The sequence below is a fragment of the Lotus japonicus genome, chromosome 3 (genome assembly GCF_012489685.1).
Source record: "Lotus japonicus ecotype B-129 chromosome 3, LjGifu_v1.2".
In the NCBI taxonomy this organism is placed as follows: domain Eukaryota; kingdom Viridiplantae; phylum Streptophyta; class Magnoliopsida; order Fabales; family Fabaceae; genus Lotus; species Lotus japonicus.
The window spans coordinates 45,686,638-45,700,199 of record NC_080043.1 but is presented as its reverse complement, the minus strand read 5'-3'; the positions used below and the strand labels follow the sequence as shown (position 1 = coordinate 45,700,199).

The 13,562-nt window shown below is 40.7% G+C and overlaps 1 protein-coding gene across 1 annotated transcript; it reads right to left on the bottom strand.

Annotated features, from left to right (window-relative positions):
- Window positions 1-12,671: 12,671 nt before the first annotated feature.
- Window positions 12,672-13,562, bottom strand: LOC130744220 (uncharacterized). Its single transcript, XM_057596414.1, has one exon. It carries the CDS (start codon window positions 13,560-13,562, stop codon window positions 12,672-12,674), a length of 891 nt encoding a protein of 296 aa, XP_057452397.1.

The window sequence follows — 13,562 nt, the reverse complement described above, 5'->3', positions numbered from 1 at the left end:
GATCGAAGAAAAATCGACCCTCCCAATTAAGGAAAGTGGCCGGGAGCTATACCAAGGGGGGAGGAAAATCCGACTTTTCGAAAACTTGTCTTAACGCGTTATATTGTCGTACCACGGAGTTTGTAGTGTTCCGTGTGACCCTAGGACTTATTGTTTGCTGAGTTTCTGATTCATTGTGTTGATTTCTGTGATTTTTTCTTAAGGTTCTTTTGAGGAGTTTCTTGGAAATCAAGGAGAGGAGCGTGAAGGAACTTGCGAGGAAGAAGCTGGAAGACCCACCGGTGAGGGCTACTCTCTGAATTACTAGATAATGCTCTAGGTGTCGATGAAATTCGACTTGATTTATGTGTTATGCACCTAATTGCTAAATGTCTGAAATGATTTCTGAGGCTTCGGCCGAACTTGTTGAGTACTTGATGCCATGATATTGTGTGCTAAGTGATTCACATGCTATGTGATACATGGTTAATTTAGGATGTGTTGGAATATGCTGTTTATGCTTATTGGTTGAGCTGTTTCATTTTATGCTATTCCACTCGTGCCTACGTTTCTGGAAAGTGAGGATTACGGGCAAGTCATGCCGAATTTTTATGAGATTTTGAGAGAGTTTTGAAAGGACGAACGGAGTTCGGACCTTGATATGCTTTAATGGATCGAGACCTTCTCAGGAATTATTTGGGATTATGGGATCCCTGAAACTCATAGGAACGTTATAAGACTAAAAGAAACCTATTTTCTCAAGGAAAATTCATAAGACATTAATCAATCTCGAAAACCCTTGAACAATGATAACAACCTTAGCTAAGAACTTAGAGCGTGTAAATTAGTTTTGGAAATATGAGAAGTGTCGTCGAGTCCAAGTTTTGAGGAACTTACAAGTTTTCGAGTATGTTGATACTCTTTTGCTCGATGAGCAGGTTAATGTTTGGCTATCTAAAGTTTAGCCGGAAACTATGAGTTTCCAAGTACAATCGTACTCTTTCGCTCGATGAGCAGTTTATTGTTTGGCTATCTAAAGTTTAGCCGGGAACTATAAGTTTCCAAGTACTTCGGTACCTTTTCGCTCGATGAGCAGTTTATTGATTGGCTATCTAAAGTTTAGCCGGGAACCATGAGTTCCAAAGTACATTCTTTCTTCTTTTGATTAATTCATTTTGTCGCAGAATCGACATTTACCTTAGGGTATTCTTTTAGAGACTTTAAGTTATTTAGAACACGTGGCGACGTGTCGAGTGAGGTCGGAGACGTTGATTGGCTAATCACTTGCATTCATGCACTCATTTTGAGGTTAATACACGGTGGGATGCCGGACCTCGGTGGATTCCAAAATGGTCATAAGACCCGGATTTCCATATTTAGGACACTACGGTGGTCCTTAGTAGCAGACGGAATGGCAGACCTACGGGTTCACTGCTGATCTGACTACTTTTGTGTGGTGTAAGAGACTGTCGAAACCCAATCCACCGTCGACGTCTAGCAGCAGGCCGACCGCCCAAACACAAACATGAATCCAAAGCCAAGGCGCTAAGGTCAACTCACGGAATAGAGTAGATATACAAGCAACATGTGATAAGGGATATATATATATATATATATATATGTCATTATATATATATAGAAATATATTCCTAGCATGTTATCGGCTCTAACAATAATTCAGTAATGCAAACAGCACACAATTCCAGTCAGGATGAATGTATGCGTGAAATGCAATTCAATATGATCCGGATAATTGTGACGCGTTCCCGTTCGCCACTAGTGAAGCATTCCCGTTCTTCATTATGGCTGAAGCATTCCCGTTCTTCATCCTTGACGAAGCATTCTCGTTCTTCGTCAAATGATGCATTGGTGAAGCATTCCCGTTCCTCACCATCGATGAAGCATTCCCGTTCCTCATCGAATAATGCATCGGTGAAGCATTCCCGTTCTTCACCAAATGATGCATGACGCAATATGGTTAGCCAAACATCGAATCGTCCTCACAACACAGGTGTTTAGCTCAAAACCCAATCTCAAAAACCCAAGAGTTAGTGTCGGTCAATACAACACAACTCGGAGTTAGTGTCGGTCAATACAACACAACTCCAAAACAAAACCCAAAGTCAAAACTCAGAGTTAGTGTCGGTCAATACAACACAACTCGAATAACAAGAGTACTAGAGTACTCGGTGACTTTCAATCATCACCGTAGCTCACCTCAGTGGCTTTCCCCGATTCCCAGTAACTCTCCAAAACCCACAACATAAGTCAACTTTTCCCCGTCTTTCGCAATCATTTTCCCCTTTAGGTTCCCTATGGTTCATTCAATAATGAAAACGTTTTAAATTGAATTAGTCAGGTTATGAGTTTAATTCTTTGAAAACTAAGTTCTCTAAGGTCTTTAGTTTTCGAAATTCTATTCATTCTAAGTTTTCCAAAAAAACCCACCAAAAGAAGTTTTCCCGGGGAAAGTCTAAGTATTCCAACGAATACCAACGAATGGCTAAGTCTCAAACCCCACGTTTGAACTTGCCTAGGGTTGTTCATCCAACCCGAAATATCAAATAACACCAGATCACTGAATCCCCACTCCGAAGTCGCGTCAAAACGCACAATTCAATAACATCTCAACATCATCAGTTATGGAAAACATCATAACATCAGTTCATCAACATAATCAACATCATAGTAAAGCATAAGTCGAATTTATCGACGCCTATCATGCAGTCATAGCTAATAGTAAGTTGCCCTAACCTCGAGCTGCTCCAGTCTCGTGGTTCAAATATCCTTCACACGATTGCTCTGAAATATCCAAAGTCCCTTGAACTGAACCTCGGAGAAAACAAAGCAGAAATCCAACCAAAATCGATTAGCTCGATCTCAATACAGCTAATTAACGATAGACAAAGCATTAAAGCTTCAGAATACAACAATCGGATACGAAAAGACAAGTTTTCGAAAACGAAAAACTGCCCCCCCCCCTTGGAATAGCTCTCGGCCATAAATGGAAAAGAGCTCCGGCTCTTTTTCTTCGATCTAATCAGTTTACATGGTAGTTTTAGGGTAAAACTAAGGCAAAGAAACTGTCGGAAAAATTTTCGGACGATCGGATCGAAATACGGCTGTTCAGGGGCGTTTTGGTCCAAAATAAAAGCTCAAAACCTCAAAGTTATCACTTCGGAAAACAAATTTGACAGCAATGATCCTAACGACATCCGTAACAACTAATCCTAAATACACGAAGTCAGATTACGACTTTACGACAGTAAAGTTTCGAAATGTGCGACAAAAAGGGTTTTGAATCAGTTTTTCAGATCCTTGACAATTCGATCCATATCGGCGAATACCGACGAAGGTTTTAGGCTCTTGGGCATGTAGAGAAGATACCCCAACAGATAAATCAGGAAAAACGGACAGTTTTACAAAAAGCTCGAAACTTTGAGCACAGAAACAGCTAAAGAAACGCAGTAGAAACAGTGATCAGAGGTAAGAATCAAGCTAGTTACCTCGATACCTTGAAGTAGGAACGAACTGTGCGAAGATCGGTCAAGTTTCGGCGAAAAATTCTTCTCCCTCTCCTCTCCTTGAACTCGCGGCCTTAAGAGAAAGAAATGAGAAGATATTTTGAATTTTTAGCTATTTATAGGCAGGTGAAATCGCGGGAAAATGAAAATTTCGCGATTCCGATTTTTGCAGCACGTTCACCGATGAATTCTAAGAGAGATTATGGCGACAGAATTTCAGAACTCAAAACAAATCTTTGACATTTGGGAAAAAAGATATCTAAAATCCCAAAAACGATGTAAGTTAATCTGTCCCGAAAAACTACTTTTTGCTGTGATGGTCAGACGACAAAACTTTGTTCTGAAGAAAGATTGGAAACATCGAAACAAATCTGGCAACGCGGACGGGAACTTCTTTAAAAGCTCCGAATAGAAAAAGTCTTCATCCAGTGATTGAATTTAGGGTTTCGAAGCAAAGAAATTAGCGTCGTCGGACTTCCGAAAAGTGAATACTATCGTGCGTACAATCCAGGGTTCCGAAATGAAACGCTGGTCGAAGGAAAAATAAAGAGAACCTTTAAATTTCCCAAGGATTTGAAATCTCACTTAATACGTTGCTCTAAAAACGAAATTAGCCTATTCTGGACACGCTCTCCATCAGGCAGGTGTGCAGACGACTCGCACTATTTCCTACAACGACTACGCAACATTCCTCAAGAAATTCCTGAACTTTCTTCTTCATTAATCTTTCTCAAACATCAAACTCCTGTCACGCTTACACTGATTCTACGCGTGAGTCGGAAATTAACTTGCTCTGTAAATCCAGGTCTTACATCGACGCCCTAGCCAAAGATAATCCTGTGTTAGCTCTCGAGCAACTCTTAAGCGACCAAGTCTCCCTTAGCTGTAGTCGAAGCCAAGAGTCTTCTTTCCAAAATGAAGGCACAAGTACCTTGAACACTTCTACCATCATCATCAACAAGCTCCGGACCTTGGTATTCGAGCAAGACCTGTTCGATTCTTTTGTATCATACCCCGGCTTGACTCAGGAAATTAAGCAACTCATCTTTGATCTGGATAACCAAGATCTCACTGAACAACAAGAGAAAAACATTCAACAATTCCGTGAAATCTTCGACGAGCTACTCTCGACCCATGATCGTGCTCGAGCCATCGACCAAGACCTGACTTCCAAATCTACGGAATGCACTCATGTGGCTGAAGCATTCGATCGAGCCAAGGTCGAAGTAGATTCCATCAAATCTCTTGAACAGACTGATTCGGCCAAACTTGTTGAGGTTAAAAAACAAATCGCTGAGCTTCAACAGCAAGAGCAATCTCTCGAAGTCAACCTATCTAAGCTCAAGAAACAGAAGGCTGATGCTGCCACCAAAATCATCTCCTGTGTGAAATATAAGACTCAGCTTGAAGGTGAAGTCTCAGAACTTAAGGACAAGAAAACAAAAGTTGACAAGCGCCTCAAGAAACTCAAAGGCCGATATGCACCCATGAAGACCACTCCTCCGTTCTAGTTTAGCTTCTTGTTTATATTTTCGTCCTTTTTAGCGCCTGTGCCCTTTATTATTCTAAGTACTTTCGATGGCGTTTTCGCCATATTTTCTTTTACTTATGAACTACGCTTCGGCGTCTATCTTTATTTCATGAATTGTCGGTTTAAATTGCTTTAAATATTTGCCATTAATTGTCAATATTCTAGCGGCTGTTCCAATTTCCTCGATCGAATAAGCGTTATTTGAAAAACATTTAATAACTTTAAATGGTCCTTCCCACCTAGGGGCCCATTTCCCGTACGCTCGATCTCTTTTATCCATAGGAAGAATTACTTTCCATACTAAATCTCCAACGCTGAACGCTTTAGGCTTAACTTTTTTCTTGTAACTCTTAGTAATTCGTTCTTTTTGGCGAATCATTACTTCCAATGCATCCAACCTTTCTTCGTCCGACTTGACTAATTCGTCATACATCATATTCCAATAATCATCGCATAGAATCTCGAACTGCCTTTGAATCCTCACGGATTGCAAACATATTTCAATTGGCAAAACAGCCTCATGACCATATGTAAGTCGAAATGGAGTAGCTCCGGTCACTTCTTTAGGCGAATTTCGATAAGCCCACAAAACTTGGCCTAAAGTCTCATGCCATCTCTTTTGCTTTTGGCTAACATGTTTTTTAATTAAATTAATCAAAACTTTATTAGCCGCTTCAACCTGGCTGTTTGCCTGAGCATAATAAGGAGTCGAAGTTAATAATTTTATCCCTACATCTTCAGCAAACTGAACAATTTTCCACCCAGTAAATACTGACCCTTGGTCAGTGGTTAGCGTTTCAGGAATTCCATATCGAAATATAATATGCTCTCAAATAAAACTAATAACTGCATCTTGATCCACACTCTTTAGTGGAATGGCTTCGACCCATTTAGTAAAATAATTGATCGCCACAATTATATACTCATGTTGTTTAGACAAAGAAGGATAAATCTGGCCTATCAGATCTAAAGCCCAACCCCTGAATGGCCAAGGCTTCACAATCAAATGTAACTCACTTGCGGGTACATGTTGGATGCCAGCGTGCTTTTGACATTCGACACAGGACTTTGCATACTCGATACAATCCTTTAACATACTCGGCCAATATACGCCTTGTCGAAACAACGTCCATTTCATTTTATGGTCTGCTTGATGTGCCCCGCAAATCCTATCGTGGACCGCTTTAACTGCTCGAAAAGCTTCTTCCTCACTTAAACACTTCAAAAGGACTTCGTTCGACCCTTTCTTAAACAATTCATCATTCAAAATCAAATAACTCAAAGCTCGGTACTTCACTTTTCAATCTACTTGAATATTTGGGTCTTGCAAGTACGTCACAACAGGTTTTCTCCAATCATTATCGGCCAAGTTATTAATGACCATCACTTCTTGTTCGAGCTCCGTTCGTCCCTCTTTAAAACTAGGAATGAACTTTCTCTTGATTTTTTCTAGTTCTTTGAACATCTTTCATGGCAGTCGATAAACCTGACGCAATTTGCGCCAAAACATTTGCCTCGGCATTTTTCAACCCTAGGTATATGTAATAACTCGACCTCATCAAACTTTTGCAACATTCTGGTTGCTTTCGAATGATACCTCATCAAATTTTCATTAATACATTGGTATTCACCAGTTAGTTGTTTAATAACCAACTCCGAATCTCCACGAATTACAAGTTCTTTAGCGCCTAAGCTCAAGGCTGTTTCAAGCCCTATCATTAGGGCTTCGTATTCTGCTTCGTTATTCGAACACTCACCTTCGATTCCTAACTTAATTTTAGTCGGAATCCCCTGAGGTGAGATTATTAAGATTTGGCGACACTTCTCATTTTCCAAAACTAACATCCAAGCCCTAAGCTTTCATCTGACATTGTTATCATTATTTAAAGGGTTCAGAGGTTGTTTAGTGTATTGTGAATTTTCCTTGTAAAATAGTTTCCATTTAGGTTTATCTCTAATCTTATAAGTTTAAAAGATCCCATCATCCCAAGTAACTCCCAGAGAAGGTCTCGATCCACTAAAACAATAAGGGTCCGAACCTCGGTTCGTCCCATCAAACTTTTTCCCAAATTCTCATCTTGAGTATGGCATAACTACCCGTTTCCCCACACTCTGACGTTCCACAAATATTCGTATAATTGCAGAGTATAATCAATATAATCCAGCAAATCATGTGCACAAGTATTCACATAGCCTATGATTATCCATTTAGTAAGTACAACATATGAATCAATCAATGGCAAATCAAAGCGATAAATAAATCCCAATCACCAATGTCGGCCGAAGCCTCAGAAAACAGAGACACACGTCTCAATTAGTTCACTCGGCCGAAGCCTCCAGAAAACATTTTTCAGTCAATCAACAATCAAGTGCATAAACAATAAATCAAGTCGAATTCATCGACGCCTAAAACATTAGCTAGCAAGGTAAGTTGCCCTCACCTCTAGTTCCTCTAGAATCACAGTGTAAGTCACACTCACAAGCTTGCTCAGTCAAGTCCGAGGTTTCCACAAACGAACCTTAGAGCAAACAAAGCAAAAAATCAATCAAAGTAAGTCGATACAATCGAAACAATACTAAATAACGTTAGACAAAGCTCAAGGAGCTTCAGAGTACAACATTTAGGCACGATGGAAGGGCTTTCTCCGAATGGATGAGTTTTGACTCGATTCAAGTTTTGTACAAAAACACTTTATTCGCTAAAACGTACATAACTCGAGCTACAGAACTCGGAATGACACGAAACCAAAGCCAAAATTTCGACAATGGAGAGAGCTACGCTATAACTCAGGTCATACAGACCCAAAAATTATTTTTGGACACGGTACCATAGCAAATAAGTTTCGGCCACTATCAAAATAGGGTTTCCCGAACTTTTTCTTCGATCTAATTTAATTCCTAGGTATTCTTAGGCGATATCTAGGCCAGGGAAACTCTCAGAAAAATTATCGGGTCGAAAACTAACACAGGGGTATTTTGGTCAGTGTTTTTAGCCTGAAAACTCAAAGTCGGAATTTTGAAAAATAAATTTGATGAGCGTGTCCCTAACAACGTTTATGACAACTAATCCTACTGGCACTAAGCTCAGTCGAGAGTTTTTAATCCAAAGAACGAAGCTTTGGTCAGAAAATGGGTATTTTCACAGAATTGAAGCTCCGCGACGATTCGGCGAGATTCAGTAGAAAACAACCGGATATTCATGCTCTTGGGCATGTAGGCAATAAGTTTAGACACTGAAATCAAGTTATTTGGACAGGTTTACAAAAAGCTCAAAACTTTGCCTGACTCTATCAGCCAATTGAGCCATGTCCCTAAGATGCTGGGTATCTATTTTCTTACGAATTGAATAGTCTAGGCCACCAGTGTAACACCCCGATTTCGGTGGCGTCACTTTAGTAACCAAAATAAACTTAATGCGGAAAAACGTGAATATTTTTTTTTTTTTTGATAATAACTAAGACAAGACTGAATTAAATAAAACCCAAAAGCGAAAAGTAATAGAGCTAATATACAATATATAAACAGCCCCCGCTGTATGTAACAACCTCGTCACGAGTAACCTCCAGTGACGGAAAGAAAAGTGTAGCGCCCGAAGGCAAAATGTACAAACCAAATCTAAAGGTAAGTGTCCGCAACACTATCCCTCAAAACTGAGAATAAGCTGGCCCATCGGCCTGAAACAAGACCTCCTAAGTCCAACCAACTCTCTGTGATTCCCGTAAAGAAACCACACAAAAAGCTATAGGTGGGAAACTACCCTGTCCCGAATGAAACAAATAATGTTCAGAGCTAAGACTCTACTCCTACACTAATCCCATCTCGAGGAGCTCACACTAACACTCAATCCTACATGCTGGCATGATCGTCGTCCGAATTCGAAATCCAGAACGACCTAGTCTATGTACACCATCCGTCCTCCGCTCGCTATCGCGATGCGCTCCTGTTCCAGCATCCCAACTCTAGTTTCCCCCGAAGGGTGAACCGTCGTGAACCAGTCCGCCAAAGACATCTGACAAAGGGCGTTTGTCCGCCAAAGCACACACAGAAGACGCGAGGGTCAACTCCAAAGAATTACATAAATAATAGCACCAATAGATATAGATAAGAGAATAGCCACTTAGGCTTATAGCTAGGGATAACATCCTAGGGTTGCATTTTCCATAATGAACTTAACAGCAATAATAACAATTAACATGTTCCAAATAGGATTAACAAATAACAATCACACTCGACAACTAAATCAGTATGCATGAATGCAGGATGATTAGTCAAACAACGTCTCCGACTCTCACTCGACACGTCGCCACGTGTTCTAGGTAAATTAAAGTCTCTAAAAGCTTACCCTAAGGTAAAGTCGATTCTGCGACAAAAGACACTTCTTCACATTAACATAGTAACTCATGATGATCTCCGGATCATCCGACTCATCTCAATCCGATGGTCACAACTGCTCAACAAGCAAAGAGTATCACATACTCGGAAACTACCGGTTTCCCGGACTTATCCCCAGGATAGCCCAACAATTAGGCATGTCGAGTCGATCCAACCCATCGGGATGAACATGCGGACTCGCACACGCAACTCCCACAATTAGGCATGTCGAGTCGATCCAACCCATCGGGATGAACATACGGACTCGCACACGCAACAAATGACAACGCCAAGTCGGTTCACTCAAAAGAGTCGAACATACGGACATTGCGCGTGTCCAATGACTATCGCCGAATCGATCCAATCCATCGGATTGAACATACGGATCCGCGCGAGTCGAAAGGTTATCGCTGAATCGATCCAATCCCTCGGATTGAACATACGGATTCACGCGAGGTAAAATGGCAATCGCTGAATCGATCCAATCCCTCTGATTGAACATACGGACTCACGCGTGCCTGAGTGACTACCGCCGAATCGATCCAATCCATCGGATTGAATATACGGATTCGCGCGTGTCGAAAAGTTGTCGCTGAATCGATCCAATCCCTCGGATTGAACATACGGATTCACGCGAGGTAAAATGGCAATCGCTGAATCGATCCAATCCCTCTGATTGAACATACGGACTCACGCGTGCCTGAGTGACTACCGCCGAATCGATCCAATCCATCGGATTGAACATACGGATCCGCGCGTGTCAACAATTATTGCCGAATCGGCCCAACCCGTCGGGTTTGGACATACGGATTCGCGCCGCAAAGTCGAAGATACACCCAACAACATAGCTGCTCCAACAGCACAACCACAATAGCTGCTCCAACAGCACAACAACAAACGCTGCTCCAACAGCACCACAACATCTACATACCCGAAGCCCCTCAACTTTCTCAATGCTGGGATCCGACGACACTTCTCGTTTTCCAAAACTATGATTTGCATCCAAAGCTTCCTTCCGAGATTATTACCATTACTTAAAGATTTAGAGGTTGTTTAATGTCTTATGAGTTTTCTTTACAAAATAATTATCCTTTTAGTCTTATCGCGAATCCTATAAGTTCTCGGGATCCCCTAATCCCCAAATGACTCCAGAGAATGTCTCGATCCATACAACACCACAACAAGGCCCGAATCTCATTCGTCCTTTCAAGCTTTCTCAAAACTCTCAAAATAAAATCGGCATGACCTGCCCGCTTTTCTCACCGTTCAGGAACTCAGATTATAGTGCAAAAGCAGAATTAACTCATCATAATCAATCAACATGTCATATGTCAATATCTTAAGCAATAACCACATAGCACCTAGCATATAAGGCATGCACCACACATCCTAAATTACCCAATTTAGCACTTAGCATGTCATTCACTCATCAAAAACATTCAGTAGATGCATCACCTACATTGTCAGCCGAAGCCTCAGAAAACATTTTCTAACCACACACAATTCCAGTGCATAAACAGTAAACAATGTCGAAACATCGACCCTAAGCATTAACTAGAGATTCAGTGAGAAGCCCTCACCTGTAGATTCTCCAGGACGATCTCCTAACACTTGTTCACAATCAAAGGCTTGCTCCTCTGGGAATTCCTCAAAATCACCTTTAGAGCAAAACCACAGAAATACTATCAGAATCTATCGAAAACTAAGCTATCGATACTTACTAAGGTTACTCGAAGTAATCTATACTCTAAGGTACGATAATCTAGCGCGAAAGACAAGTTTTCAGAAAAGGAAATTTTCCTCCTCCCCCTTAAATAGGTTCGGCCACTTTTCACAATTAGGAGACTCGATTTTTCTTCGATCAAACTTGGTTCCTATGCTATCATTAGCCGTAACTAAGGGTATTCTGAACTCGGAAAAATTATCGGATCAAAAACTGTCGCAGGGGTATTTTGGTCATGATTTTTAACTTAGGATTTTCAAAACTGAAATCCCAAAAATAAAATTTTGCAGGGACGTCACCAACGACGTTTATGACAACTAATCCTACTAGCACTAAGCTAAGGCGATAGTTTTCAGCCTAAAGGTTGAAGCTTTACCTCAAAAACTCCAAAAATGGGTATTTAAGGCTAAAATTGATTCCGGCGGAATTCCGGCGACATAACGGAAAATCTAACCCGGCAGAAGTGATCTTGGGCACATATAGAAGAGGTTTAGAATCAGAAATGAAAGATTCAAGATAGTTTTGCAAAAACCCATAAACTATCAGCTCAGAAAAGTCTACAGAAAAGCTATGGAAAAAGCGATCAGAGGTAAGGATTAGCGACTATACCTCGAAACCTTGAAGCAGCAACTGATTGATCGACGATCAAGCAAGAAATGAAGAAAAGCTCTTCTTCCTCTTCCTTCTATGGAGCTCGCGGCCTTGGAGAGAAAATGGAGGAGTTTTTGTAATTTTTCTCACCTTTCTTGCTATATAAAGAAGATGGCAAATCGCGGGAAAATGAAAGTTTCGCGAATCTGATTTTTCCGGCGTCATTCTCCGTGAATTAATAGATATGTTTTGGCAAAAGAATTACAAAACCATAAAGAGGTCTCCTTGTATTTTTGGCAACTAATGCATAGTCGGTATAAAACTATTTTACCCGATAAGTTGCTTTTTGCATCGAATGTCGGAATAGAAAACTTCCTTCTGAAGAAAGATTGAAACCATCAAGAGAAATGGGTGTACACGTGTGGAATATTCATTTGAAGCTCTGAATAGAAAAAGTCTTCATCGTCGAGAAATTCTAGGGTTTTGAAATACCAGGGATTCGGTTTCGGCAAACTTCCGATGATTGGAATCGGACGTTCGTAGATCCTAGAGTTTCGCCTCGAAACGATTGTGATATATGGAAAAAGAGAAGTTCTAACATTTCTCTGAAGATTTTTGGAATTAACTTCCGTCGTGCCTAAAAGTGAAAATTAGCTATATACTAGGGTTTCTGACCTAGGTTTAAGCGTATAACGATCGTGCTATAACTTTTATCGACTTCAATACGAACCTCAGACTTTTCCTGAACTTTCTCCTTCATAAATTTATTTCATTTGGTAAACTCTTGTTCAGGTTTCCTTTCACGATACATCAAGCCTAATCGTAAATGGAAATCTCTTCCACTTATTCTAAGCTTAAAAACTTGGGTCTTACAACCAGCCGCCATTTCGACTAACTCATGTTCTGGTACTTAAGTGAAGCACTTCGACTTCAATTGTCTAAACCTATTCAACTAATCGTCTATGGTTTCCTTAAACTTTCTTTTCACGCTAGCCAGTTCTTTTAGACTAACTTTCGACTCGCCTCTAAAGAACTGTTCATGAAAAACTCTTTCCAATTGTGTCCAATTATGGATCGAATTAGGCAACAAAGTGGTAAACCATGTAAAAGCATTTTTGGTTAGAGAACTAGGAAAATATTTCATTTTTAAATTCTCGTTATTTGCTATATCCCCTGCTTCTATCTGGTACCTAGCAATGTGTTCGACCGTCGATTCCCTAGTGGCCCCTGAAAATTTGGTAAATTTTGGGACCTTCCAACCTCTAGGTAATTCGGCCTTGAGGACGAACTCGGAGAAGGCCGAAGCGAAATGGGGTCGGTTCGCATAACCCACATTGAACCCATGTTGGTTCAATAATAGTTCGACTATGCCTGCTATATTTCGATGCCCCCCAATGTTATTTTGTCTAACTCTCTCGACTATCCTATCTGCATCCATATTTCGATTTATTAAAATAGGATTTTCAATATTTTGAGGCACTTGGACATGAGGGTTATCCAATTGGTTTCGACCACCTTGCAATGCCGCTATTTCGACATTTGCTTGAAGCGGTTCATTATGAGGAACTGCATTGATTTCAACAGCGTTATTCACCGCTGCACCCAAAGGATTCGCCACCACAGTTCGAGGAACTCCAAATGCGTCAGCAATTCGACCCATCTGTCTGGTCAACTGTTGATAAGACTCGTTTGTGTTTTGGATAAAATGGTTAAACACAGTTCCTATTTGTTGGGCCAACATGTTCACCATTTCATGGTTACTATCATCCATTTGTTGCCTCAACACATTAACAGAGGTATTTGTCAAGGAATTCCCTAAAGGGTTGACATTCACCCCCGCCAT

Coding starts and splice junctions, on each gene's coding strand:
- LOC130744220 (XM_057596414.1), bottom strand. CDS start 13,562: ATGGCGGGGGTGAATGTCAACCCTTTAGGGAATTCCTTGACAAATACC.